The sequence below is a fragment of the Pelmatolapia mariae genome, linkage group LG12 (genome assembly GCF_036321145.2).
Source record: "Pelmatolapia mariae isolate MD_Pm_ZW linkage group LG12, Pm_UMD_F_2, whole genome shotgun sequence".
Lineage (NCBI taxonomy): Eukaryota > Metazoa > Chordata > Actinopteri > Cichliformes > Cichlidae > Pelmatolapia > Pelmatolapia mariae.
In genome coordinates, this window is record NC_086237.1 from 30778092 (window position 1) to 30806090 (window position 27999).

General features: G+C 41.3%; 1 protein-coding gene across 1 annotated transcript in view; it reads left to right on the plus strand.

The window, feature by feature from the left end:
* Nucleotides 1-2917: 2917 nt before the first annotated feature.
* gpat2 (glycerol-3-phosphate acyltransferase 2, mitochondrial) overlaps nt 2918-27999 on the plus strand; it is a 91271-nt gene continuing 66189 nt past the window's right edge. Inside the window, exon 1 of the mRNA XM_065471811.1 lies at nt 2918-2983. Within this exon, the coding sequence (XP_065327883.1) occupies nt 2918-2983 (66 nt within the window). The remainder of the gene's footprint in view (nt 2984-27999) is intronic.

The following is a 27999-nucleotide window of genomic DNA, read 5'->3' on the forward strand; positions in this document are numbered from 1 at the left end:
ACCTAGACCCAGGAGGTGTAACCCTTCTCTCGGGGGTGGAGGCAAGCGGACCGCCTCCTTATCTGCAGTAGCAGGGAGGCCCCGCATCGCAGACCCCAATCTGACGGCCAGCACCTCCTCCCAGCCCCCCAGCCCTGACGGCTAACAGAACTGGGGTGAGTGAAGACCCCAAACCTCCCTCCGCCCGCTCATATGTAGTGTTGCTGTGTGCTGTTCTAAAGTGCATTTAAAACACAGGAAGGCACGGTGCTTCCTGCCAGAGAGCAGCACGGCTCCTCCCGAAAACCCTCAGTGTCTATATGCATTAAAATTGAGGGTAGGGCACCAGCGCCAGAGGTGGGTTGGAATACACCGACCATCCTCTGGATGCTGTAAAACGTGCCCACCCCCAAGGCCCTATATGTATGTGTTATGTGAGAGTGTGAGTGTCATGTCTCGGCTGTGTGCAGGCAGGCAGAGAGGAAGGACCCAAGATGCAGGACTCACGGAGGCGGAAGTAACTCAAAGGACACAGCTTTATTGCTGGGATGGAACAGAACAGGAAAAACACTAACTAAACTGGGAGAACAGAATAACTAGACAGGTTGGCAGGCTGGCAAACGGAACACACAGAGGAAGCGAGGGCAAACTGACGTTAACGACGCGACACCGAGTAGGGGAAGACACAGACACTAAATACAAGAGGTGAATGGAACGAAGAGGAAACAGCTGGGAGACACGGCTGACGCTGGTTACACTGACGAGACAGGGAGAGCACAAAGCTGAACGCACTGACATAGGACACGGACCTACAAAATAAAACAGGAAGCACACGACAGACAGAGACACAGACGCAGACTTATAAGCAAGCATAATGACATCATGGACAGACAGAGGGACATACGGACAGAGGAGACTAAGCAGAGGCAACCTAAACTAAACATGAGGACAAGATAACAAAACCTAAACCAGAAATAATAATAATCATCATCATCATCATCATCGGACGGCTAAAGAATCAGGATATAATTATAATCAAAACAGTATCACCAAAGAATAAGAACTAATCCACAATGCAAAGATAAACCAAAACCTAAGGAACTCAAAATGCTGGGTCGAACCGACCCAGGACCGTGACAGTGAGTAATGTGGATGTCTAGGTTGCAGAATAAAATTGAGGCACAGGTGGCCAGAAGGGGACGGGGGGGGGGGGTGCCTCCCCTGCACCCTGGTGACATATCTGCACCCCAAGCCCTGCGTGTGTGGGTGGGTGTGGTAGAGCGGGAAGAGGGAGGTAGCTGAGGATGGGGAGGGAAGAAAGGGAGGGGCAAGCGGCCCCTCCCTGGGGCCAGCTCCCCCGCTGACCCCAGTAGGCACCCCCAACTCTGGAACCATCAGGGCAAGGGGGCCCAGGCCCATCCGGACCGGGGCCCACAGCAGCTGCACCGCCCAGCCCTACAGAGTCCGGGGCAGCCCACCCGACTCCACCGCAGAGAAAACTGCACCCACCCCATCATCCAATCATCTCCCAAACTACACAAGACAATAGACACCCAGGTTGAGTTCATTCTCTACCTCTCCTATATCTCTCCCCCACCTGCAAAGTTGTTGCTCCTGATACAAGTTCAGAATCAGAATCGCGTTTATTGGCCATGTATATGCACAGACACATACAAGGAATTTGGTTCCGGTAGATGGTGACTCTCAAGCACAGCAATGTATATCTCAACAATGTAAGCAACACAATCCCCCCCCCACACACACACACATACACACACACACACACCCTTCACACACACACACACACACACACTAAATCTTATATATATAAAATACAGGATAACAGAAATGAAATGAAGTGAAATGAATACCACAGAATGTACATAAGGTGCAATTGCAGTCTGGCAGTGGGAGCAGTGTGACAGTTCAACTGTTTAGGAGGGAGATGGCGAGGGGATCCTATGTCGGGTGGTCCTGGTCTGCAGGCTTCTATACCGTCTTCTACAGTCCGCTGCAGTCTGCGCCTGTGCTGTTTAGTGGCTGCACCATACCAGACTGTGATGGAGGAGCACAGGACAGACTCAGTGACTGCAGTGTAGAACTGGATCAGCAGCTCCTGTGGAAGACTGTACTTCCCAAGCTGTCTCAGGAAGTACATCCTCTGCTGGGTCTTTTTGAGGATGGAGTTGATGTTGGTCTCCCACTTCAGGTCCTGGGAGATGGTGGCACCCAGGAACTTGAAGATCTCCACAGTCGACACCGGGCTGTCTGATATGGTAAGGGGGAGCAGTGTTGAGGGATGTCTCCTGAAGTCCACTGTCATCTCTACAGTCTTAAGCGTGTTCAGCTCCAGATTGTGCTGACTGCACCAGAGTACCAGCCGCTCAACTTCCTGTCGGTATGCAGACTCATCATGTCATCTGCAAACTTTAGGAGTTTAACAGCCGAGTTCTTGGAGGTGCAGTCATTAGTGTAGAGGGAGAACAATAGTGGTGAGAGGACACATCCTTGAGGGGCACCAATACTGAGGGACCGAGTTTCAGAGGTGATCTCCCCCAGCCTCACTTGCTGCTTCCTGTCTGTCAGGAAGCTGGTGATCCACTGACAGATAGCTGGTGACACGCTGAGCTGGGAGAGTTTGGAGGAGAGAAGTTCAGGCACGATGGTGTTAAAAGCCAAACTAAAGTCCACAAACAGGACCCTGGCATAGGTTCCCGGGCGGTCGAGGTGTTGCAGGATGTAATGCAGCCCCATGTTCACTGCATCATCCACCGACCTGTTTGCCCGGTAGGCAAACTGCAGGGGGTCCAACTGGTGGCCTGTAATGTCCTTCAGATGGGCTAACACCAGTCGTTCAAAGGATTTCATGACCACAGACGTCAAGGCAACAGGTCTGTAATCATTCGGTCCTGTAATGGTGGGTTTCTTGGGGACCGGGATGATGGTGGAGCGTTTGAAGCAGGAGGGAACTTCGCACAGCTCCAGGGATCTGTTGAAGATGCGGGTAAAAATGGGAGCCAGCTGTTCAGCACAGGTTTTGAGGCAGGAGGGTGTTATAGCTCGTAGAACTGTAAAGCCCACAAGACAATTTCCCAGATTTCTTCACAAAGAAATTTGCTTTTAATTAAACCAAGTCTCTCAACAATTAACCTTTGCATTCCCTCACTACAACTAAAAAACAATAAAAAGTTTTATCTTCCTTTATTGCCAGTTTTAAGAACATAATACCCACACGAATGACAATTTAGCGTTGCAGATTTGAGATGTTTAACCCGTTTAAAGTCAAGGATCATTATAAAACAGTGAGTTTTTATGATTAAGCATTGCCTAAATTTTACTGTGCGTGTGGAAGCAATGAAAATTGTGTTTGCCTCTCTCTCTCTCTCTCTCTCACACACAAACTCTCTTATGCAGTTTCTGAAGTGGTGGATGTGTGCAGGCTTCTCTACTACTCCCAAGCCTTAAAAAATTTGAGCAGCACTCAGCTCATGGGGCTCCTGCTTGTATCGAGTCCAACTTGGTAAACTCTGACACATAAATCTGCATCACTGACAAATAGCAAACCCATATAGACAGTGTTGACCTTTGAGGGAACACAGAGCTAGAGAATACAACATCAGGCAAGCTTATTTTCTATATTGTACAATCGAATTTTATATCAGGCTGCACTGCTATGGTGTAGGTCATTAAAAAAAATTAATGGCTTGCCAACAGTTGATTTGTTTGTTAAATAAACTTTGTGAACTCATTGTTTTGTTACTCTCTGATTTAAGATAGCAGGCAGGTCCTGAATGAATTAAAACATTCAGTATATTCCTGCTTAATCAAAGGCTGTTGCCATGTTGAACTGACATTTGGGCAGGGTCACACATAGAAGACAGAGGCCAGACTTTAAACGAAACTTGTTCCAGTGCAGGCAAAAATGACTTTTTATAGTTAGAGGCACATTCTCGAGTGGTTTAAACCTTAACACCTCATGTTCTCAGCCCTTCTCAGCTGCACCTAGCCTTGATGAGGGGCAGGACCTTTGCTAAAGTGCCCCTCATCAAAGCTAGGACCTTTGCTAAGCTGGCAGTCAATCAGATCTGGCAATGCCCTGGCAAGTATGTGAAGTATGCTCTCTCCACAAAAGGGATTTACCACAATGCAGGAAATGGTTTCCAAACTATGTTCCTGTCAAAGTTTCATAGCTAGTAGGTATTTGTTATCAGCTGCAGCTTGTAGACATTTTCTTAACTTTTATGTGGTAACATAAATTTGTGGGCACAGTGGAACAGTGGTTAAGACTGTTGCTACAAGGCAGGTAGTGTTTTAGGTTTGAATCCATCATCTACCATCCATCTTCGACAGTACTTTTTATTATCTAATAGAATAATTTGCTATGAAGTGGATTAATGATTATAAAAAAACCTTTTCCAGTCATGTAAACAAAGATGAAATGTGTTGATTAAAGAAGGATTTCTTTTTTAAATAATGAATGTTGCATACTTACTGTGGGAATGGGATGACCAAAAAGAACAGAAAAAAGCCCTGAACATTATGAGAAACATTCATCACCCTTCAACTTTACAAACACTGGTCTAAACATCAGCAATAGATGAAGTCCTGGATTCTGGGATTTAATAAAGGTTATCCAATAAAAGATAATGATTATTATGGGCAATTCTTTGATGAGACAAATGAGCAAAACAAGGCTTTCCCTTGGTCTCTGATCCCGTCTAATACCTCTATGACTGACGCCACAGTTCACTCCCAGAAATTGTATTAAATTAGAGGGGAAAGTTTTTAACCCAGTCAAAAGGAGGTTAAGTATTGTGTGAAAAATTATACAGATAAGCAAATCAGTGTAGCCATAGCAGTACAGTTACCAGTTACCAGTGGATCTACTGTGTACTATGTAAAAGTGTTGTGGCATGCAGGAGGACGCCAAATTCAGGGCTCAAGAAACGAGAAATAAACTTAAAAGCAGATCAGCAACCAGAAAATCTAAACTAATTCTCATGTTGAAAAAAACAAACAGCAAGGAGAGAGACAGCCATGAGGATGATGATGGAGCAACAGGTGACACTAATTACAGGTGGCGAGACAGGAGAAGTAGGACTAAAGAGAAAGAGGCCACAAAAATAAAACGGGGAGAAACAAAATACAGGAAAAGAAACACAGACTTGACACAAAGACGGAAAGTCGAACAAACATGGAGACAAGACTGACTTGAGGCACGATGACAGAAACAAGAAACAGAATACAAACAAACTAAAACCTAGACCTAAGAATACAAATACTGAACAGAGGAAATCAAACAGATATCCAAAATCAAGGACTAAGCAAAAAGGAATAACAACTATAATAAGAACCAAAGCCTGAAACTACAATCTTAAACTCAGAATAGTAAATGAACAAGAATTCAAAAGTCTAAATACCAGCTGAGGTGATATGAACATGTAAGCAGAATTCCTCCTTGGCTCCTTCCTTTGGAGGCTTTCCAGGCTTGCCCAGCTGGGAGGAAAATGCACAGAAGACCCAGAACTTGCCAGTAGGAATATATATCTTCTCTGGACCAGCAGCATCTTGGGCTTTCCCTGGAGTACCTGGAACATTTTGCTTGGGAGAAAGATTATGGAATACCCTGCTTAGCCCTTGTGACCTGACTTAGGATAAGTGAAAGAAGACAGATTAAGGGATGTCCTATCTATATTTCTTTATTTAAAGACGTTAATAAAAAAAATCACAGAACATAAAACTTTTTTTGGGTGACTTCAAACTTTTCAGCAGTAATGTATCTGTTCGTATCGACACCACCGGACTTTGGCCTTTAGAGGAAACTCATAATTAATAAATCACAGAGCGTTTCAGACCTGCTCTGCACATCAGAGCCTGGTGTTTGATGTTATATCTCCTGTTTCACTGAGCAGTCTTCTTGTTCCTGTAGCCCAAAACCACAAGTGGCTAAATTAGCAATATTTAATCAAAAGTAGTAGTTTGAGAAAAAATTGGAGGAAAAAAGTAAGAACCTTTGAAATGTGACAGTGTTTTTGGATATGTGTTGAAGCTCACAAAGCCAGTTACTCACTGATATCATTGTTCCCCGTTAAGGGAAATCTTGGAGATGCAGAGAGCACTTCACGAACCACCTAGACTATGAACTCCAAATTGAGCTGCATTTTCTTTTTGCGAAGCCCCAAATGAGACTCATGAATGCGAAATCAATTTTCTGAACTAAGTGATAACACAAAAGCTTAAAATTATTTTTTTTATTCAAATATTAAGTGACACTGGGTGTTAAATAACACAATCTCATCCTTTTTGAGTTGGTGATATAGCAGATGGAATGCTGGTACTTGAATTATTCCTCTTCAATTAAAACAACACTCTGTCCCACATTTAGCCTTCTGATGACATTCATTAAAAATGCATTAGCGTCTGCATTCATATTGCATGTGTTTGCATAAAGTATCCATGGGAATAACAACAACCTCAAATTCTGGGTAGTATTGTCATCTTCCACCACATTTCTAGTACACCCACTTCTTTTCTCATCAAAGCCATCATTATCAATTTGCCATGATTCATTCTTGATTTTTTGTGTATTGATTTATACAGTTTTAAAATTTTGGATAGCTTTCCAGGGTTGCAAACAAATAAGGTTTTGTTGGAATCTGAAATAGCAAGACTGAATGTGAGGGAGTGGGCGACAGATGGGAAGCACAGAATCTGGTCTCATGTGACTGAGCTTTTGCTGGAATTATTGGTCAAATCAATCTGAAGGCTAGGGCTGTCAGCCTGCAGGGCAGGAGTAGGAGTTTTATTATATCCTTCTCCTAGAAACAGACAGACGTACACATACACAGACTGAAAATGTACTGGCTTTTACCTTGTAAGGTCTCTTGTCAGTTGCTGTAGTAGGGTTGTACTTAAAAATGTTCTTTAGTGTATTGTTGATTTGTCGACAACAAAGTGTGCTTTATTGTTATTGTACAGCAAATGAAAAGTTCTAAAAAGTATTCAATACATTCATAATTTGAAACTTTTGAAAAAAACTTTTTTGAAGATGCAATTTGCTGTCGTAGTGTTGCACTGGATTACCTTAACTTGTAAATGTGCAATTAGTATATTACTGTATATGAAACCTCTAAGTTACATTGGACAGCCTACCTCCGTTCAGTATAAGGCAGTCTTTCTCGACAGTATTAGAAAGTGCAGCATCACAAATTATCATAGACCTGAGTCAGCACAGTTCTGCTACCAGTCTTAATAAAAGCTGAACATCTTAAGGTGATACAAGGTCCAGGGCTGTTGTGTTTCATTAGATTGTGCAGCTCTTATGTCTTATCTGATTATTTTCTGTAAGTGTATTTTTTTTTCTCTTTACCAAGCTGAAGCATGCCTCCTTGGTGATTGTGCTATGTTCTATTTACAGGAACACATGAAGCAGAAAATTCAGTTATGGTTTCTGCATTTTCAGCAAAAAAGTAATGCATTCCTTCTTTATGGATAAATTACAGCATGTTTGAAAAAATATTCTGTAAGTCTCTCTATATCATTACAGTCACATTAGAAAGGTTTCTAATTATGTAAATATAACTGTGATTATTCAATCTTGAATTATAATAAAGACTAAAAATAAAAACTTCCAAAATATGACAAATGCAGTAAACATTCAGAGTTGATAAGCTTGCACCAGAGCTCAACTGAATTTGATTGCAAACTTTGTGGCACGCGTTGTTCTGTCATCACAAAAAAGACGTGTTAACGGCTCAGTGTTATCTTTGACCTGATTGTCGTTGCTGTGTTTGGAGGAGGGTTCAGCACACAAACACTGGGGCCAGAATGAAGGAAAGCGTATCTTAATTTTTAAAAGTGAAAAAAGTAGGAGACCCAGCTTTTTATCTTGGTCAAAAGTTATTGTGGTGCATCTCTAAAGAAAAAATACCCCTTCCCTATTGGTGGAAAAATGTACCATGTTGACCAATCAAAAATTATATGGCAACATCTGGCATTTTGTTGTTTAGTTAGAGGGGGAAGTTTTAGGAGTGACGGCGCCGAGAGAAAGCGAGCGAAAGAAAGAGGGGCAGCGAGTTTTGAGACGTGAGAGATTTGTGACGTTTAGCGTGTTTGGAGTCTATAGTTAGTGTGTTGTCTTGTGTAGTTAGTGTGTATTGTAGTTACAATTAGAGATGGACCGATCCGATATTACGTATCGGTATCGCTCCGATACTGACCTAAATTACTGGATCGGATATCGGCGAGAAATAAAAAATGTAATCCGATCCATTAAATATCAAAAAACACCTCACAAAATTTGCGACACGGCGTAACTCGGCTCATAACAGTAGCACGTCGGAGCAGTGTGCTCACGTGATAGAGCGGCTGTGTGTATTTGGAGCCTCGCTACCAAACCAGCATTTCATCTCCGAGGAAGTTATCCCAGAGAGAAGTAAAGCAAGTGTGTAAGTTCATCTCTGAATGTTTGTAAAGCGTTCCCATGTTAAGCTTAACAACCGATATATGGAGCGTCTGCCTCTCTCTCTCTCCCTCCCTCTCCTGCTGCTACTTCAATCGTGAAACTGCTTAATGATCAGCTGATCGGCTTTTCTGTCGCGAGTCCGTCTCTCTTCTTTGTTTTGGCCCACTTTGCACCAGAAAGAGGAAACCAGTGGCTGAACAACAGCAGCACGTTTAAGCTTGATAAGCTGTTGTTAGAATTTATTTAATATTACTTTCTAGACCAGGATCCTTTTCTACGTAGCTGACGGCTGGTAACTGTGCAGGGGCGGATCTAGCAAAGTTTAGCCAGGGGGGCCGATATGGCATGAACAGGGAAAAGGGGGGCACAAAGACATACTTTCCTTTCTTATTCTCATTTAAAATGTCTAGCTTTTAATAAATAATTATCTGAATCTTACACCCAAAGTTTTAATCTGATGTAAAATGTATAGAAGTCCATTACTGTATATAGTAACTGTTAAGTCTAATATACCCTAGTAAGCTAGTACTTTTTCCTTTGGGAAAGTACCATCTGTGAATTCTGCAATTCTGTTGAAGAAAGATGTTGAATCTATTTAATTATTCTTGAAAAATAATTTATTTCTGTGCATTTTTTTCACCCTGCATCAAATTAAAGTTGATTACATCGATTAAGCATCATGAGGTGGAGGGTAGGTGGTGGTTCCCTATTTTTTTTGCTGGGAGTTTGCAATCCTATTAGTTAGGTTGCTTAATATTTCTAAAGTACTCTTTAAAATACCAGAATAGGGAGGATGGAGTAGGTTTAAGTTTATTAGATTGATCAGTATTGCTGAACTATGAAATATTTTGGGTGCAGTGTATTTTTTGCATAGGTATTTTTTGCATAGGTATAACAGAATAGCTTTAGTGTTGTTGTTTATTTAAACTTGAGTATGAACTTATACAAAATGCAGCAAGATATTAAAAAAACAGTTTTATTGATTAAAAAACACACTGTATCGGATTCATATCGGTATCGGCAGATATCCAAATTTATGATATCGGTATCGGTATCGGACATAAAAAAGTGGTATCGTGCCATCTCTAGTTACAATACACGAGTGAATGTCACAGCTGCTGCAAAAAAGCCACCAAAGGCAGATTGCAATGTAAACGTTGTCTCCAGGTGGAAGACAGGAGTGATGCACCACCTGCTGTCAGACCTGCAGGGTTTAGGCCTGTGGTGTTCTCCTTTATTTCATGGCGTGGCACAAATAATTTGTGTGACTTCTTATTTGATGCAGAACACCTGATTGTTCTCTAAATAGTTTTAAATGGTTATATAAAAAACGCCTGAGGCATTGGCTGAATTTTTAGGTAAATAGCTGTTTGCAAAACGTGTGCATAATTTTCTTTAAATTTACTATTTGCATTTCAAGTTATGAAAGTGATTTGTTAAGCATGTTTGTGGTTGTTACAGTAAAAAATATCATTTTTTTCTACTCAGATTTCGTTTTTTTGTCTGAATTTAGAACAATTGTGTTAATGCAATATGTCAAGATGAAAAAATAATTGTAAATTCAAACATGTTAGGTTGTGTTGAAAAGAGTGATATGAAACAAGGTAAGATAAATGGTTTTTAAAGGTGAAATATAGAGGTAAAATCAAAAGTAGTCAAAAATGGCCAATTATACCCTGGAGGGTTAATATATTGCTATTTCTGTTATTTTCTTCTTGTTTTTTTCCCCACCATATTACCAAATTTCAATAATTTGTTATGATATCTAAACTAGTCAGGACTACTGTCTTTAAACCAGTTGATCCACCTGTTTTTTGTTTTTTTTTGGGGGGGGGGTTTAATCTCAAAGTAGTTTTTGTATTTTTATACTTACTGCATTTTGCAATTTAATTCATTTTTATTGTATTCCTGGGACAATTTTTTACAACATCACTTGAGACTATCTGGGTTTTGCTTACATATTGTTTGTCTTGGCTCTTATATGAAAGCTTTACCATAAATCTACTGTTTGCAGTAACTTGTTTTAAGACCTTTGTTGTTACTGTCCATAGTTGTTGGATTAATTTGTCAGTCAGATAATTGATGATAACCCCGACTGCCGCTTGGACTTTATTGATTAAGGCAGGATGAGTTAAATGTGCTGAAACAAGAGAATCAGACCACATTTCAATAGCAGTTCTTGTATCCAATTCTTTTTGTAAGCTCTTGGTAAGAAACAGAGCAATCCTGAGAATCTTGCTAATTTTGGAGAGCCACAATGATTGAAGATGATTTGATTGGTAGTCTCCAGAAGGGAACTTCATAAATTAGAAAGTTATGGCCTGATTATCACATAAATTGCGCGTTAAATAGATTTTACTTTCTTGGCAGTGTGCATGCTTGAATTATATATGTGTGTGGAGTGGGAGAGTCAGAAAGTGAGATCCATTCAAGATAACTAGCTCACCATTACTTATATCAACGGCGCAGATAATGTTGGTGTGGTTCTTTTATTACCGTCATCAGTTTTATTGCTGTTGTTAATACTATGGTTTGTTCCCCTGGCAGTCTAATGCAGAAGAGATGAGTGGATCAATCACAGCTAGATTGGGTCCTGGAGGAGAAATAACCAGCATCAGGCACAAGGAGAGTTGGGTAAAGTGAGCGGCAGAAAGAGATAAAAAGCAATAATGAGAGAATCAGGTGATATGAAAGAATGAACAAAATAATTGAACAAACAAATGGGAAGAGATGAATAATTTGTCAGGAGAGAGGAGCTGAAAGGGAAAGATCAGAGGAAATGGGCTTTCTCTCTTCTATGGGCTTAAAAGTGATTTTAACTTCAGAAAAAAAAAATATCCACACAAGGACTGTCTTTTTTTTTTCTTGAAGGTGAAAGAGTGAGCTTTTGTAGGGAATGAGGAGTGCCAAGATGAGAATTATAGAAAGACTGCCAGAGCAAATAAAGTGAATGCTTTACTTTTGTCTGTGTTGCTGAGTAAAGCACTATCAGCACTACCAGGACCAGAGTCTCTCTAATATTGATACAAACTGCTGTGTGTCTCCTGCTGTAACTCATTCGTTTCACTGATGGAAACCTTGGCAGAAGACAAGATGTGTTGGATTAGGTTTTGTTTTTTTGTTTCTTGTTTTTGTCTTTTACTGCAGCCGCTCATCATTGTGCACTTTATTAAGTACTCAACACTACAGAGAATAGGTTGGTTTGACAGCTTTGTGCAAAGACTTAACACACATAGCCACCAGTCCCAATTTATTAAACTATATCACTAATTTATGGCAAGTTGAAGACAAACAATAGGCTGTTCAGTCTGTTCAGTTTCAGTCACTGAGTCCGCTACTGGAGCTCAGAGTTAGGAATGCAAATTTTAAACTTACTACTAACACTGTTGCCTCATGGCAAGAAGGTACTGGGTTCAAGTCCACAACCTGAACCTTTCTGTGTGGAGATCTTACACTGTCTGTGTAAGATCTCTTTGTGTACTCCAGTGTACAAAGACATGCCATTAGTGGGGTTAGGTTAATTGGTTCTAAATTGCCCATAGATGTGAATGTGAGTGTGAATGGTTATCTGTCTCTCTGTGTTAGCCGTGTGAAAGACTGGCAATCTTCTTCGCGCCCTATGGCAACTAGTATAGGCTCCAGCACCCCCATGATCCTGACTTGGATAAGCGGAAGAAGATGGATGGATTTTACTATTTCTTCTTCCTTTGGCTGTTTGTTTAGGGATTGTAATAGCAGATTTTCTTCCTCCATCTCACCCTGTCCCTTGCATCTTCTGTCACTCCAACCGACTGCATGTCCTCTCTCACTACATTCATAAACCTCCTGTGTTCTCTTGCTCATTTCATTTTGCCTGGCAGCCCCTTATCCACTATCCTATGTTTAAAAAAAAAAAAACGTATTTTCACCCCTGACATGTACTGTTGGGAATTTGAAGAACAGAAGGCCACTAAAATTAAAAATTTAATGGCAAAAATTAACATCTATATTCATAACTGAGCTTTAATTCTCCCAGCAATTTCTAAAGTATTAAATACAGTAACTAACCTGCAGTCTTCCATAGTATATAACCTGTAACTTTAGAAATATTTAGTTATTTTAGGTTTGTTGTATTGATTCTTTAGTTTATGAGCTGCTGGCAACAGATGTTCATCTGTAACAGATGTCCACAAATATAGTCAGAGAAACTTTAATATAGTCAGGGGAAATCTGTCATGATTTACTGCCACCTCTAAAATGTTTTAATATATCAGTTTAATTGTAATGTTGTTGGAAGCATGTGTAATCAGAGTCCTGCTGCTCTTTCTAAACGTCAGCAGCGTTAGCAGCTAAAGCTAATCTCTGCTGACAGAGACTAAGCTCCCGGCCTCTGTTAGCATTTTGAAGTCCGAGTTTAGCACGAGCCTTTGCTAACCGTTTAAACTGGACAGGGTCTCATTTGGAAATTGAGATTTAAATGGTCTCAGTCCTTCAAAATGATAACTAATACTTTTTTTTATATACTGGTGAGTAGTGCTGGGCGATATGGAAAAAATATTTATCACGATATGAATTATTTTATATCATGATAACGATATATATCACGATATACGACCTGACCTGTGGTCATCTAGAAAGTACGCAGTCTGTAAACAGCGAGTGCCGACGGTGCAGTCTTTGTTTTGAGTTACCGTAGAGTATGTCGCAAATCCGGGTGCACGTACAGCAGCACCAGCTCGCAAACCACGAGATGGAGTTTCTTTGCGAAAAATATCTTTTTTTTTATACTTTATTTTTTCTTGCATAAAGTTAAGAGCATGTATAGTCAGAAGACAACACTAATATATTTGCCACAGGCTATTTAACCCTTTAAGACCTACCATAGAACCAAGTCCGCCAGAGCTTATCTTTATGTTTTTACATGCTGTAGTGCCATTTGTGGGAGCATTTCAAGTTTCCATATATCAATACAACCGTTATAGCCCAAATTTTAATAATATGTATGCATTAAGTCCATAGTAACTACATAAATTGCAAAAACTTGTAGTGCAATAAACTACAAAAAAATTGAAAATCGTTTTTGTTTTGTTTTTTACATATATTTCTAGTTAAAAAGAATTTAAGAGGTGTATCCCTCAAAACTGTCAATTCAAAAGTTTCCAACCACGAGAAATTTATTTTGAGTGTCTTCATAGTTTTATTTTTGAGATATACTAATTTTTATATACTACAGGAAAAATGAAAATAAATATTATAATGCATCAAAATAAACTATTTCCAACAGTGTAATTTGAGTTCTAAGCATCCCAGAAAAGCATAAAGTCAAACATGTCTTTTAAAAACACCAACATAGGCTTATAAGGCCCTTTCGCGAAAATGACGTCACTTCCGGTTTCGGGCAGGTAATGGCGGACATGTGATAGTTCGCGCTGACGTATATGCCAACGTAGGAAGTCTTATGACCGTCGGCAAAGCATGTTTCTGGAATATTATCATTTTGTTGCTGCAAGTTTGGAATATTATGTTTTTGTTGCTGCAAGTGCTTCTTATGCAATTTTTGCAAAGTTATATGTGGAAGGAAACCGTGACCTTGGACAAGCTAATGGCATAAGATGTAAGTACAACTCCGGTTTCACATGCAAAGAAAAATATTGCACTACCTTACGTGGTTCCAGTTCTACAGGGATTTAAAAATAGTTAGGTAAAACGGAGTGTGCCTGCTCTGACCGGTTGTAAAGGGTTAATGATATATTTTATGTAATAATTTATAAAATTTGGGTTAGTACGATATAAACGATAGACGACAAATGGCACGATAGACACTTTTCTATCGTCCACACGATATATATCGTCATATCGCCCAGCACTACTGGTGAGAGAATTTAAAGTTTGGATGCATCAGTCAACAGCAAAATGTACCAGCTGTGATTCACTATAAGTTGCTTGATTAGATTATATTCAATAAACAATGACTAAATAAAAACACAAAAAATGATTTAAAAAATGGAACAAGCACTGTTTTCATGTTTGTATTAGTCCATCATCGCTACCAGGTCTCCACACCTCAGTTTCCCAGTCGAGATCCACACGGACTCTACCTTTTGAGCAGAAGGGACCAATATTTTTAATTTGAGGGAACCGATGCTAGAGGTGGAGGGAAAAAAAATCAGTACAACATAGTATTGTGATATTCTCCCGAGAACAGCGGGAGGGTTGGGAGGGGGCAGCAGGGAGGAGGAGGTGGTATCTTTGATTTTAGTTTATCTTTCAGGGTGGCTCAAATAAGTCAGACCAAAGATATAGACCAAAAACAAATGACCACTATAGAGGACATGAATAATTGGGCTGGGTCTCATGCGGATTTATTATTATCTCAGGATGCGATATTGTATCAATTCAGGGAATCCAAATATCAGTATTTCATTAAATAAACTTAAATATTTAATAGTTAAAACAGATTGACAAAGTTGAACTTTGAGGGCATAATTACCTTTGAAAAAAGGTGATAAATTGCAAACAAAAAGGCAATAATATGTATCGTGAGTGATATTATTGTATTGTTGTGTGTCTGGTGATCCCCACCTCTAATTGATGCTGAAAGTAAAATGATAAGTGTTACAGTTTTTTGTACTTCACATCAGGAAAATGTTGTGGCCACAGTGGATTTTAGTATATATAGGATTTGTATAGGAACAGGTGTTGGTGTAAAGAGAGCCTGGAATGCTACCAGTATAACTGCTCGTCACTGTTTTTAGAACCCAGATAAAGGCCACACAGAATTCCAGTAGCAGACACATCTCTACATCAACTGTGCAAATCAGGCCCTTGTGGTCAAATAGCTGCTAAGAAACCAACACTAAGGTAAAGCAACAAGCAGAAGAGTTTTGTTTGGGCCAAGAAACACAAGAAATGGGCATTAGACCTGTGCAAATCTGTGCTTTGGTCTGATGAGTCCTAATGAGATATTTGGTTTCACCCCCCATGTCCCCCGCAATTAGCTGGGCTGACCTTATGGAATATGTTAGGTTAACCGAAGACGAGCTGGAACCATGCAGCTCAGGCTGAAGCCAGCGAAACGGCTGTCCCACTGGATTATAGAAGTTATCTCACTGGATTACAGCACCAAGGGTCTGGCTTTGCCATTCCCCTGGTGGAATGAGCTCTCGCACACTGAGGTAACCTCATGGGGTCTTTTTAAAGGGGTCCCCGTAGGTGATATTTGTGCTTCAGCTAGTACCACACACATTTTTTCAGTTCTGTCGTTTGATATTACAGCTCCTTTGGTGGCACACTAAGGTGCTTATAGTCCGACTCTAGTTTGGTGGCTGCTCTACAGGGCGTGTATATATGTCCCATACGAACAGTTATATCTATAACTTTTGTTCTCTGAAGGAGAGGAACGAGGTGCAACACAAGGTTGCCGCGCCACACCACTTGGCTTGGTGAAGAGTGGCTATCGAACTGAGGGATGACTGTGATGACAGGGGTATATGTCCAGGCAGGGCCGTGCGCATCTCATCACAGTTCATCTACCTGTAAGGCATAAATAGAGGTTTCTTTAGCCAGGACCCGCGGCGGCGTGATATCCCATACTTACTTCATTGAACAGAAGTTATAGATATAACTGTTTGATTTGGCTAGGGCCGGCATCTATAATAATAATAATAATAACTTTATTTATAAAGCTCTTTCAAACAAAGTGCTGTACAGCTATTTGAAAATAAAAAGATAAATAAATAAAAGCGATACATAGCAATACAAGTTAACAACACAATACAAGTTATAAACGTTAAGAATTTAAAAACTAGGCATAGAAGGCGTAGAATTAAGACATGTAGGATAGGGTGAACAAGTGGGTCTTCAACTTAGTTTTAAAAACCTCCACAGAGCATGCCTGCCTAATATCTTGAGGGAGGTTGTTCCACAAAAATGGGGCACAAAAAGAAAAAGCACGCTCTCCAATAGTCTTTTTTCTGGCTCTAGGAACTACTCAGCTTTAAGATCACTCTGGGTTCTACACAGCTAGGTGTGCATGTTTTCTTTATAGATGCTTGGAAAAAGTTGATGTCATATTAGTGGCAATAGATAGTTATTTTTGGCCTACTTGTAGTTTGCTCTTTACCACTGCATTCTTGTGTTTTGTGGCATTAAAAATAGCATTAATATAGCTATTCTTCAGAAGTTGTCACTCTATTGACATTTCGACCGGCTCAACTTTTACTCAAAGATGAATGTTTGGTTTGCACGTAGTTGGCAAGTGTTTGCAGATAATTCAGCATCTTGCATGCAAACCATAATGCAGGTATGCATCAAGGTATTTGATGCAGAACCCTCTTTGCTATCAATCTCATATTGCAACAGCCAGCAACCCCTTGCCAGGAAGTTACCAAGGGGTCGTTGACCAGAGTCTAGGCCTAACAAACTGATTACAAGAGAGGCATGATAAGAAATAAGACGTTCTGTTTTTCCTGGTGGTTCATGTGAAAAGACAGAATGAAAGGCTAGTTGGGAAAGTTAACTGTAAATAAGAGGTTTGGTATTTTGGTGATGGGTTTGGACTAATATAACATGTGCTTTTGCCCATTTTTGTTACAGTGGTGGATGTTCCTATTAAACCTGGCCAAAGTTTCACACATCAGCATATGTACAAGTAATTCCTATAAGCCTAAAGCTTAGGCTTCAGACTGCTCTAAATGCAGGGTTGGAGACTGTAGAGCGTTTTTTTTCTACTTTTGACAATTGGCAGTCAATTGGAAGAACGCTGGTTTTAGGGAATAGGGAAGAGTACTGAAACAGCTCATTTCAGACAGTGTTTGAACTAATTATGCAAATATTTTAATAGAGTCTAAGGATAAAAATACGGAGCTGGAAAGGCCCCTTTGTCAATACAAGTTAAGTCGGTGGTGTTTTTAAAGTTGTTGCTTTTACAAATTTCTGTTGTTAGCTTTCTGATAAAATGTGCGGAAAAAAACAACCAGATATTGGATGAACTCATCCATGACATGGAAATGTTGATATGCATTGGCACTAAAAGCCTCAATCAAGTACACTATTTGAAATGATGCTAAATATTGTATCAACCTCCTTCCCTAGTTGTTGTGATATGGGTAGAAAATCTGAGGCGGTGGAAAAGAGGACGACTGTTATTACCAGGCAGAAGAAGATGGTGCAGATAAGCGAGTGATAGCAAACGGGAAAAATATGTAATAAGAGGAAAGGCAGCAGATGATAAGAAAAAAAAAAGGCAGAACTTTAGAAAAGGAGAAGACAGATGGTGATGGGAAAAGAGACTCAATATAGACCAGTTTCAGTCTGTGTTTCACATTAGCAAATGCAAAGCAAATGAGGAAAATGTTTCTTTAGTTCTTTGTCGTGCTGGTTAAAATTCAAGAGAAGCAAGAAGAGGAGACTTGAGTGCCAAAGAAGCAGAGTTAGGAGGAGCAGAACAGAGAGAAGGATGACAGTAAGACAGAAGATGCTTAGGCAGTGTTTTGTAGTGTAATTAGAAGAGCTCTTACCCCGAGCTGTCATTGGGGATGTTTCTTTTCTCCACTTGAGCGCTTGGTTGTTTATCTGCACAGCTGGTTGAGAGAGGAAAGGGGCAGGGGAGAAAAAAAGACTAAATGTGCAAGTTTGAAACAGAGGAGGAAAGCGCTGGGAGTGTGTTGTGTTTTTGAAGAAAAATATGTGCACACCTGTGGAGTAGCTCATCACTTGTGCATTCTAAGATCTACTGTATGTGCATTTAACTGTATGCGACCCTATTAGCTACACTGCTGGGCTTTGATAACTGCACAATAAGGTAAAGAAAATAAGTAAGTAAAATAAGTGACTCAGCATTGCTGGATCACTTTGGAAATGATAAATTAGAAATTATAGGTTACTGAAGTTTTTCTTTGTACGTTCCTTGCATGTAATTGCTTTTTCATCCCATTTAATTGTTACAGATCTTTGACAATAGAATGATACAATAGTATAACTTCAGAACCCTTATGGCAATTGGGATAGTCTCTACAACTCTCGTTATTAAACGTCTTTAAACTTTTTCTTTACTTTCTTGATGTGCGTTTGATGTGTATAACACAAATTTGAGGCCTTTTAATTGGAGAACTGCCTTATGCTGCTCAGAAGTGAGTTGACTTTGAATTTGCTGGCTATAAGACAAAAAAGAAGTCAGTGTTTTCAAAGACTTATCCATCAGAAGCTGCCAGAACCACACCGCACATTTTTCAGTGAGAGTGAACAAAGAAATGATCTTTATTTGGGATGAGCTAGAAAGACCAGCAGAAGGGTGTGATAAAGTGTCAAGTTGTTCAGATGAGGAGTATTCTGTACGGAGAAACTGAAGTCACAAAAATCACAGCTTTATTTCTTGTCTCAGCATCCCCTTTACCTTTTATTTTCTCTTTCTTTTGCTGCAGGAGAGAAATGGAAACTGTATACAGTATAGAAGCAAAGGTCGCTTTGCCCTGACAAGACTGTTTTGTTAGAAAATGTGAAGTGTTCATGAGTTGGGTGCCTAATACCTAAAGGTTATATAGTTCAGAGTACAAGGCTCACTGCACACTAGAAGACAACCCCAAACTACAAATTAGGGCCCACTACACAAAAACAGAAATGATATAAAATAAATATCTGCTGTTTAAAATTTTACAGCCAGTGTAGTGTCATGCCTGCACACAAAGTATTGCAGGCATTCATACAGAGTTTACATTTTCTCTAGTTTACTAGTTTTCGAGCAATTTAAGATTTGAAAATGCCCACACTGAAAATAATTCTTGTGTGATCGGTTTTGTTGGAAAAATATCTTTGAGGTGAAGAGTGATATTGTTGTCCTTGCCTGTGCTCTCTCTGCTGTACACCAAATGTTGGTGGACGGCTCACACCTACTATTACACGCCTCCACTACACCGAACAGACGAAGAAAATAAAGGCAGCTGACAAAAAGACCACATAGTCGATGTGGGCAGAGGAGGTAATTCATTCATTTAAATGCACACTTGGGTCTCTAAGGTTTATAACTAATTATATTGCTGTCGGGCATCCCAAATCCAGCTTTAACACCAATGAAATCCTTTATTACAATGCGGATTATTAATACTATAAATCCTTTAAATTATCTAATCTCCTGACTAACTTCCAAGCTCCATAGCTTCTAATGATCCCCAAAACACTTTTAATTATGAAAACAAATATTATTTTATATTAAGTAAAGTTGTACTATTATCTGTTATCGTCATTTCAAATGCAACACTAATTGAAAAAAATATCTTCTTGTAACTAACATATTTGAAATGAGGAATACTCATTAAATACTGCTGTGGGTATGATTCAAATCTGTTGAATTTGGGCAAAAACCTTCAGTAGAGGTGAGACACCGTTAACTACCTTTTGCTTTCTTTTTCAGTTTCTTTGAAACTTGCGAGGAATGATTTCTAAGGATCTGTGCTGTGCTGTAGACTTCTTACTGATCAAATGGATATTCATTAAAAAAAATTGTCATATGTGACAAATAAGTAAAAAAACACAACAGTTACAGGTGATCCAAGCCACGCGCTCTGCATGGAAAACTTAAGACATGTTCTGAGACATGTTTGAAAGTGATGAGCAGGCCCAAGTGATTAGGTTTTTTCAAAATGCCAAAAAGAAGAGATCAAAGTGACTTTGAAAGAGGGTTCATGTTCAGTGCAAGGGCGGCAGAAGCTTTGGTCACATAGTCTGCTCAGTTGGCTAGTGTCTGAATAGTAACAATGACTAGAGTGACACATCTGATCTACTGGAACGATATCAGTGAAAATTATGAGCAGTGCACATTTAACAGTGATGCTCATGTATTAGAAAAGACAGAAGTGCAATTATTCCTCAGGTGACTGAGATTCCCCCCAAATAGGGACCCGAATGCATTGGTGAGAACAATCCCCTGACAGTTACATAGAGAAGAACATTACATTTGGGTTACAGTGCACAAATCCTTCATTACATCTGAAAAGTCAGTGATGCAGAAACCATAGAGGTCTGCAAAGATGAGTCATCCTTCACTATATTCTTGACAAGTGGGCGAGTGTATGTGTGATGCAGACTAAATGAACAGTACAGACTTGACTGCTTTAGCGTTAGGGGATCCAATAACTCAGTTAATGTTGTTAGGGGTATATTGCTAACACTGTTTTGGTCCACTTGTCAGCCTAAAGGGATGGGTCACTGCAAATCAGGGGGTTGGGAAGCTCATCTTGTAACCGGAAGGTTGCCGGTTCGATCCCCAGCTCTGTCTGTCGTTGTGTCCTTGGGCAAGACACTTCACCTACCGCCTACTGGTGATGGCCAGAGGGGCCGATGGTGCGATATGGCAGCCTCGCTTCTGTCAGTCTGCCCCAGGGCAGCTGTGGCTACAACTGTAGCTTGCCTCCACCAGTGTGTCAGTGTGAGAGTGAATGAATAGTGGAATTGTAAAGCGCTTTGAGGGTCTCGAAAATCACCTTTCAGGAAATATTTCTACCCTGATGGAAGTGGTTTTCTATAATCCATAGGGCAAAAAGCATCACTGAATGGGCTTTAAAGACTACTGAAGACAACTGAATACATATAGAGCATGCTTGATATCTTGCTATAATTAAACTTTGACTGAGAAAATATTTCTGAAATAATAAGATTTCACCCCACCAGTAGACGTTCAATGCCAAGACTCAACCTAATATCTCTGCCATTATACAGTGCCCAAATACTTACTAAGATCATTTTTTGTTGAGGTTAAATCTATATACCCCCCTTGTGCCCTTGTGCTTGGATGTTACAAAAATTCAGTTTCAACACAAAGCTCTTGTTTTTTTAGCTCATCTGTCTGAGGAACGGGCAAGCTTACGTGATTGTCTGTCCACAGTTCACGAAGATCTCTGATCCTCCTCCGGTATTGGTCAGTATTTATTGAAACTTGTACAAAATGATCCACCCAAACTGTGCTCAAGATCACTGTTTGCAAGCCTCCATGACTTCACAGTGGATTTTTAATTGCCATTGTGTTTTAGTCATTGTGTTCACCCCCCACCCCTCTGCGTTTCTCTGTCTTTCTGTCAAAATCTGATTAATTCTTGGTGTGTAAGGCCATCACATGCACACGAGGCCATATAGCATTGTGTGCAACATTTCTATGTTGGTTATTTACTAGGCTGTTTTCACAACCAGCAACTAAGATTATGAACTGTACCAAAAAATCCCATGTAAGAAGGATATTGATTGCCTATGTCTTCACAAAGCCCTTCTGAATGGGTTGTTTTTACCTTACATCAGCTGAGTTTATACCTGACAGGATCACAAATACGCCAAGTGCTGGAGGACCTTCAGGTTAGATTTGAGTAAGAAAAATCTCCTTTTAGGTTGAGCACCCTGGGATACATGTTAAGCTGTGCTACAGTGAGAGAAAACCATAGACACAAACAGGTTTAAACCATCAAACACAACTTTTACACTCAAGAGGTCGGCCAAACCATGTTTACAAGACATGAAAGATACTGAGGCAGATGGACTCACATCATCAGTGACGTAAAAGCTGGTGATGCACAGTTGAATGCCAAACAGAAGCCTTTGAGACAACTAACAAAGTTCAGTGAGGCTAAATTATTTATATATCAACTACAGGTGTATCTACTGACTTCCAAAGAAACATATTATAGTTATAAATCATCTGATTCGTTTGTCACCTAATGTGGCGCTGCTTGACGTCAGCGTAGTAAGTGGTGAGTTATATTTCTACCCAGTTTATGGCTCTTAATATGAAACTTTTCTTTTGGTTGTGTGTCTCAGCAGCCCAAGTTGAAACACTTTGCCAGTTTTAGTGTAAATTATTCACAGTTGCATTTTCAAATTTGTTTTCCAATTACATTTCCTGGTACAAATGAAGGTTAACACATCAAATGGACCCAAGCGTACTGTTCAGGTGAAAACCAATTTGTAGTCCTCCCCAGGTGACATCAATGGGGGCAGCAGCGTTGCAAACAGAACACGGTCTGACTAGGCTGCTGCCTGTTTAATTTGTTTCCTGTTTAAAAACAAAACAAAAACATTTGTCACTGAAATTGAAGTGTGAGGACTTGAAATGTAAGTGCCTTCAGTACTTTAAATAAAAGTGCCCTCTTCATTTTCTGTCTTTTTAAATGAAATCACATGAATGAGATGGGATTTTGAAAAATCACAACTATGTTAGAGTCTTATTCATTCAGTGCTGGTAACCCAAAAGATAAGTTTATAGTCTGTTCGTGAATCCTGTGTGACATAATTTCTTTTACAGCTGCAAATATCCTGGAGCATTCGACAGCCAATTTTATCAGTGTATGCCCCTAACCCCCCCCCCCCCCCCCCCCCAAAAAAAAAGAAAAAGAAAAACCCTAACATCCAAGTTACTGCGTGAATCTGCACTGCTGTCCATTTTAGAGTATCCTTAGGGCATTGAGCAAGCTTTGCACTCATTTCAAACTGTTTGTCATGTGGTCAGATAGCTTCAGAAATTTCCACACCTTTCCGGTGTCAGATAAAGCCCTGTCAGTGTTCGATTTCTGTGATTTCACATTCTCACCCACTTCACGCTATGTTTGGCCAGCTGTGAAGAGCGAATTAGGAGCCAGGCATTGTACTTTATCCTGCAGTTGTCTGCCCCCCCCCCCCAAATTCTTCTCAGTTATTTGCAGCAAATATGAACAACAGAGTGCAACACTTCAAAATTTCTTCCTGGAGAGACTTTCATTAAAAGTTAAAGCAATATCTAGTAATATCCTCATTCTCTTGACCAACTTTTCACTCTGACTTTGAGTGTTGTTTTTTTTTTTTTTTTTTTTTTTTTTTTTTTTTTTTTTTTGTCTGTCCCATTTGGTTCTTTAGCCGTCAGAATTGTTGTCTGAAGACCAACAAGGATACCAAATGGATTTATTTTGCCAAATGGATCATCATGGCATTGCCGTATTGGTCCATTTGATCAACTTTTGTTGTTATTATTTATTTTATTTTCAGTAGTTACAGATGAGACAGACATGATTGGGGGATAGGAAAGGGAGAAAGAAAGAGAGGAAGGAAAAGAAAAACAGAAGGGAAGAGGGACAGTGAGAAAGGGCACTTACAAAGACAAAGAGAAAAAAAAATCTCCTGGATCACCTGTTGAGAGAAAAAGAATAGAAAACAAGCAAAAAAAAAACAAAGCAACATACTAAACACAACACCATCATGTTAATCTAGCTAAGTGTAAACAGCAATAAATACTAAATATTGAATGTTGTTGTGCAGCACAGACAGCGCACAATGTGCTTTGAAGTAGCAGCTAAGAAAGGTGTAGTTTATGTCTACGAACAGTGAACACCCATGTGCACACCCGTGTGGATCAGCGCGCTTGTATACAGAAGGTTTCCCCATGTAACGGTCTGCTAGAGGGTGTGGAGGGCCATAGCCCCGTCCCCCAGGGCATGAAGCAGGCATGGAGGAGATCCAGGCTCCAGACATCCAGGGACCCCAGAGTGCGAGAGCCCAAGGAGTACCACCGGAGGGGCATCCGTGCCACCCTCCTGGGAAGGGCTGAGGAGATCCCCAGACGAGGGGTCACCCAGTAGCCACGGAGCAGAAGCCAGAGGGGGCTGCACTGGCGCGCCCGCCGGCTCTGCCGGCAGCCAGCTGTGCCAGAGTGAACCGAGCTGCAGGCCCCGAGGCCGGAGGTTCGAGGGCCCCCTTTGCCCCGGAAGAGGCCTGACCGAGCGACAGGCACCAGGCCCCGCCAAGTAGCCACCGGGAGTGAGCTGGTGTATACCTGAGCGCCCAGCCCCGGACACCAAGAACCACCAATGCACCGACCCCTGAGTGCATCAGTTACCGGCAGGGAGTGTGGTGAGGGGAGATAGGCCTCCACACTTTGGAGGGCCTGGGTGTTCCCAGGGAGGTGGAGTCTAAGACCTGACCTGACATATAAACACAGACAAACAGGCACACACAGACACAAACATGCATTCCCACCCTCATGCACACATATACAAACACTCAGCACTCATCCAACGTAGGAATAGACATATATGCACATGTACACACAATCGCACTCCCCAAACATACTCTATACCCCTGGGTCCAGGTACCCTCGCCCCCAGAGGGGGAAACGGCACCCAGACCCAAGAGATGTGACCCTTTCCCCCCGGGGTGGAGGCAAGCAGACCGCCCCAGGCCCTGCGGAAGCAGGGAGGCCAATCTGTCAGCCAACACCTCCTCCCAGCCCCCCGCCCCGATGGCTGGCAGAGAACGGGGGTGTGTGAAGACCCCATACCTCCCTCCTCCCGCTCATGTGTAGTGTTGCTGCGTGTTGTTCTAAAGTGCATTTAAAACAGGGGAGGGCATGGTGCTGCTGCCGGAGAGCAGCAGGTGTTAGCACGGCCCCTCCCGAGAACCCTCAATGTCTACATGGATTTAAAATTGAGAGGTGGGCACCGGCGCCAGAGGTAGGGTTGAATACTCAGACCATTCACTGGACGCCGTTGGCGTGGTCACCCTCAAGGCCCTATATATATGTGTGTGTTATGACAGTGTGAATAATGTGGATGTCTAAGTTGTGGAATAAAATTGAGGCACAGGTGGCCAGAAGGGGACAGAGGGGGGGGATGTCTCCCCTGCACCCTGGTGACACACCCACACCCCAAGGCCCTACCTGTGTGGGTGGGTGTGGTGGAGCGGGAAGAGGGAGGCAGCCGGGGATGGGGAGGAAAAGAAAGGAGGGGCAAGATGCTCCTCCCTAGGGCCAGCTCCCCCGCTGACCCTAGTAGGCACCCCCGTCCTCTGGCACCCACCAAGGCAAGGGAGTCCAGGCCCATCCAGACCGGGGCCTACGGCAGCAGCACCGCCAAGCCCCACAGGACCCAGGGAAGCCCACCCTACCCCACCGCAGAGGAAACTGTACCCACCCTAACATTCAATCATCTCCCAGACTACACAAGACAACAGACACCCAGGTTAGGTTTGTTCTCCACCTCTCCTATGTCTCTCCCCCACCTGCAGAGTGGACTTCTGCAAGGATGGAACAACCTCCCCGCCAGTTAAAGAGCCCCCCAGTTAGGCCGATGCACCAGAGGCCCCCTGCGCCAGGGCTGAGCCCCCGTGCACCCACCCGCCCACAACCTCGGCGACACACCGACTAGGACCGAAGCCCCAAGGCCCAGCCAGAGCCCCATCATGGAGACGAAGCACCCCCGAACCCCAAGCCCCCCCGCCTGCCCCGGATCCACTCAGGGGCAGCCAGGCCACCAGGCCAGTAACCTACGTCCGCCAGCACAGACCATCCCCCAACCCCCGCTGCACGCAGCCACGAGGAGAACACCCTCTAAGAGCGACCAGAGCCACTGACCAGGTTATGACCACAGCCCCCCGGGTTGAGCCCTCCCGGGATAACGTCTCTAGGGGTCCTCCAGGCGCCCTAAGCCCGTCCCAACCTCCACATCAACCACAATAGCTAAGACGGGACCAAACCACGACCCCCCACCCCCTCTAGGTGACGGAGCCGATCAAAGGAGCCCAGAGGGATTGATCTAATGTGGTGGCAGAGGCTGTATCAAGACTAATGTGATCTATTAGATGGTTTCTATATTGGCTAGAATTAAGATTATTTTTATTTTTCCAGTTCATGAGGATCGTTTTCTTGGCGATGCATAGGGCAGTAAAAACCATGTGGACTGTATTAGTTTCTGTAGTGACATCATCCAATTTTCCCAACAAGCACACTAAAGAGGAGGCTGGAATTTTACATTTCAGACACTTTGATAAGTCTTCACATATCTCACGCCAAAACTTCTGAACTGGTGAACAGAACCAAAGAGCGTGGATGTAATTGTCTGGTGTATTGCCTTGACAGTGTGAGCAGTTGTTGGAAGATGTAAAGCCCATCTTGAACATCCGATGACCAGTATAGTGCACTCTATGTAGTATTTTGTATTGTATTAATTGCAGACTGGGATTTTTAATCAATTTAAAGGTTTTTAAGCATACCTGAGACCAGAAGTTTTGGTCTAAGCTTACTGATAAATCTGCTTCCCACTTTGCAATAGGAAGGGATACTGATTCATCTATTTTAGAAAGTGTTCTGTATATTTTAGATAATAATTTGGGGGATTTAAGAGTAAGAAAATGTACCACACTTGGTGGTGTTTGTAATTCAGCTTGACTGGGGTAAAATTTCTTTTTTACTATGGATTTAATTTGTTGATATTCTAAAAACCTTTTCTTGTTAATCCCATATTGTGCAACTAGTCTGTCAAATGAAATAAATTCTGTTCCCTCTAATATATGTTCTAAGTATTTAATTCCTTTACAACTCCATTCTGGAAAATTAATCATATTATTGTTTTGTAATATGTCAGGGTTATTCCAGATAGGTGTACGTTTGCATGGGATTAATGAAGACTCCGTTATTTTTAGAAACTCCCACCATGCTGTCAGAGAAGAGCTGATGTTAACACTTTTGAAGCATTCATATCTTTTGATGTTTGAGCTGATAAATGGTAGGTCTGAAATCTCTAGATCATTGCATAGTGCCTGTTCAACATCTAGCCAGGGCTCATCTAAGAGGGTATGTTTTAACCATTCTGAAATGAACTGAAGCCTGTTGGCTAAAAAGTATTGTTGAAAATTAGGCAGATCTAATCCTCCTTTATCCTTAGTTCTTTGTAGCGTTTTTAAGCTGATACGCGGGGGTTTATCTTTCCAAAGGAATTTAGAAATATATGAATCCAGAGATCTGAACCAATCTTGTGATGGTTTGTTAGGGATCATTAAAAATAAGTAATTTATTTTTGGCAAGATCATCATTTTTATAGTGGCGACCCTTCCCATGAGTGATATGGGTAAAGATTTCCATCTAGTCAGATCACCTTCTACTTTCTTAAGAAGTGGGATGTGGTTTAATTTAGTTAAGTCTGAAAGCTTAGGAGAAACATTAATACCCAAATATTTAATGTTTCCAGATTGTAGTGGGGCAGAAGAAGAGTTATGGAAGGAGCAGTTAATGGGAAGAACTGTAGATTTTGACCAGTTAATTGAATAATCTGAAACTCTTGAAAACCAGTTTATTAGAGTAATTACCTCAGAAAGGTTGGTTTGTGAGTTTTGCAGAAAAAGCAACACATCATCTGCATAGAGATTGATTTTATGTTCTACGTTCTTACATTTTATGCCCTTAATTGTTGTGGCCTGTCTAAATGCTGCCGCTAGTGGTTCGATAAAAATTGCAAAAAGTGAAGGGGAGAGTGGGGATCCCTGCCTGGTGCCCCTCAGGAGGCAGAAGCTGGAGGATGTCTGGTCATTTGTCCTGATACAAGCTGTTGGAGAATTGGAGAGTGTTGTTAACTCATTGGGTTTCTTGAACTGTTATTTACACAAGAGCTACGTCTGCTTTTGTAGAACCAGGACTTCCATCAGTGCTGTAAAAGCCCAGTGGCCCATCTGGTTTTAGTTAACCCCCTCAGACTCAAGTATTGGAAATTTTAAAATGAATATAGAGGTTTTAAAGATGTTAACAAAAGCTGCGAACATTAAGGTCACAGATATATAGGTCGGCCTATGTATCTGTGACC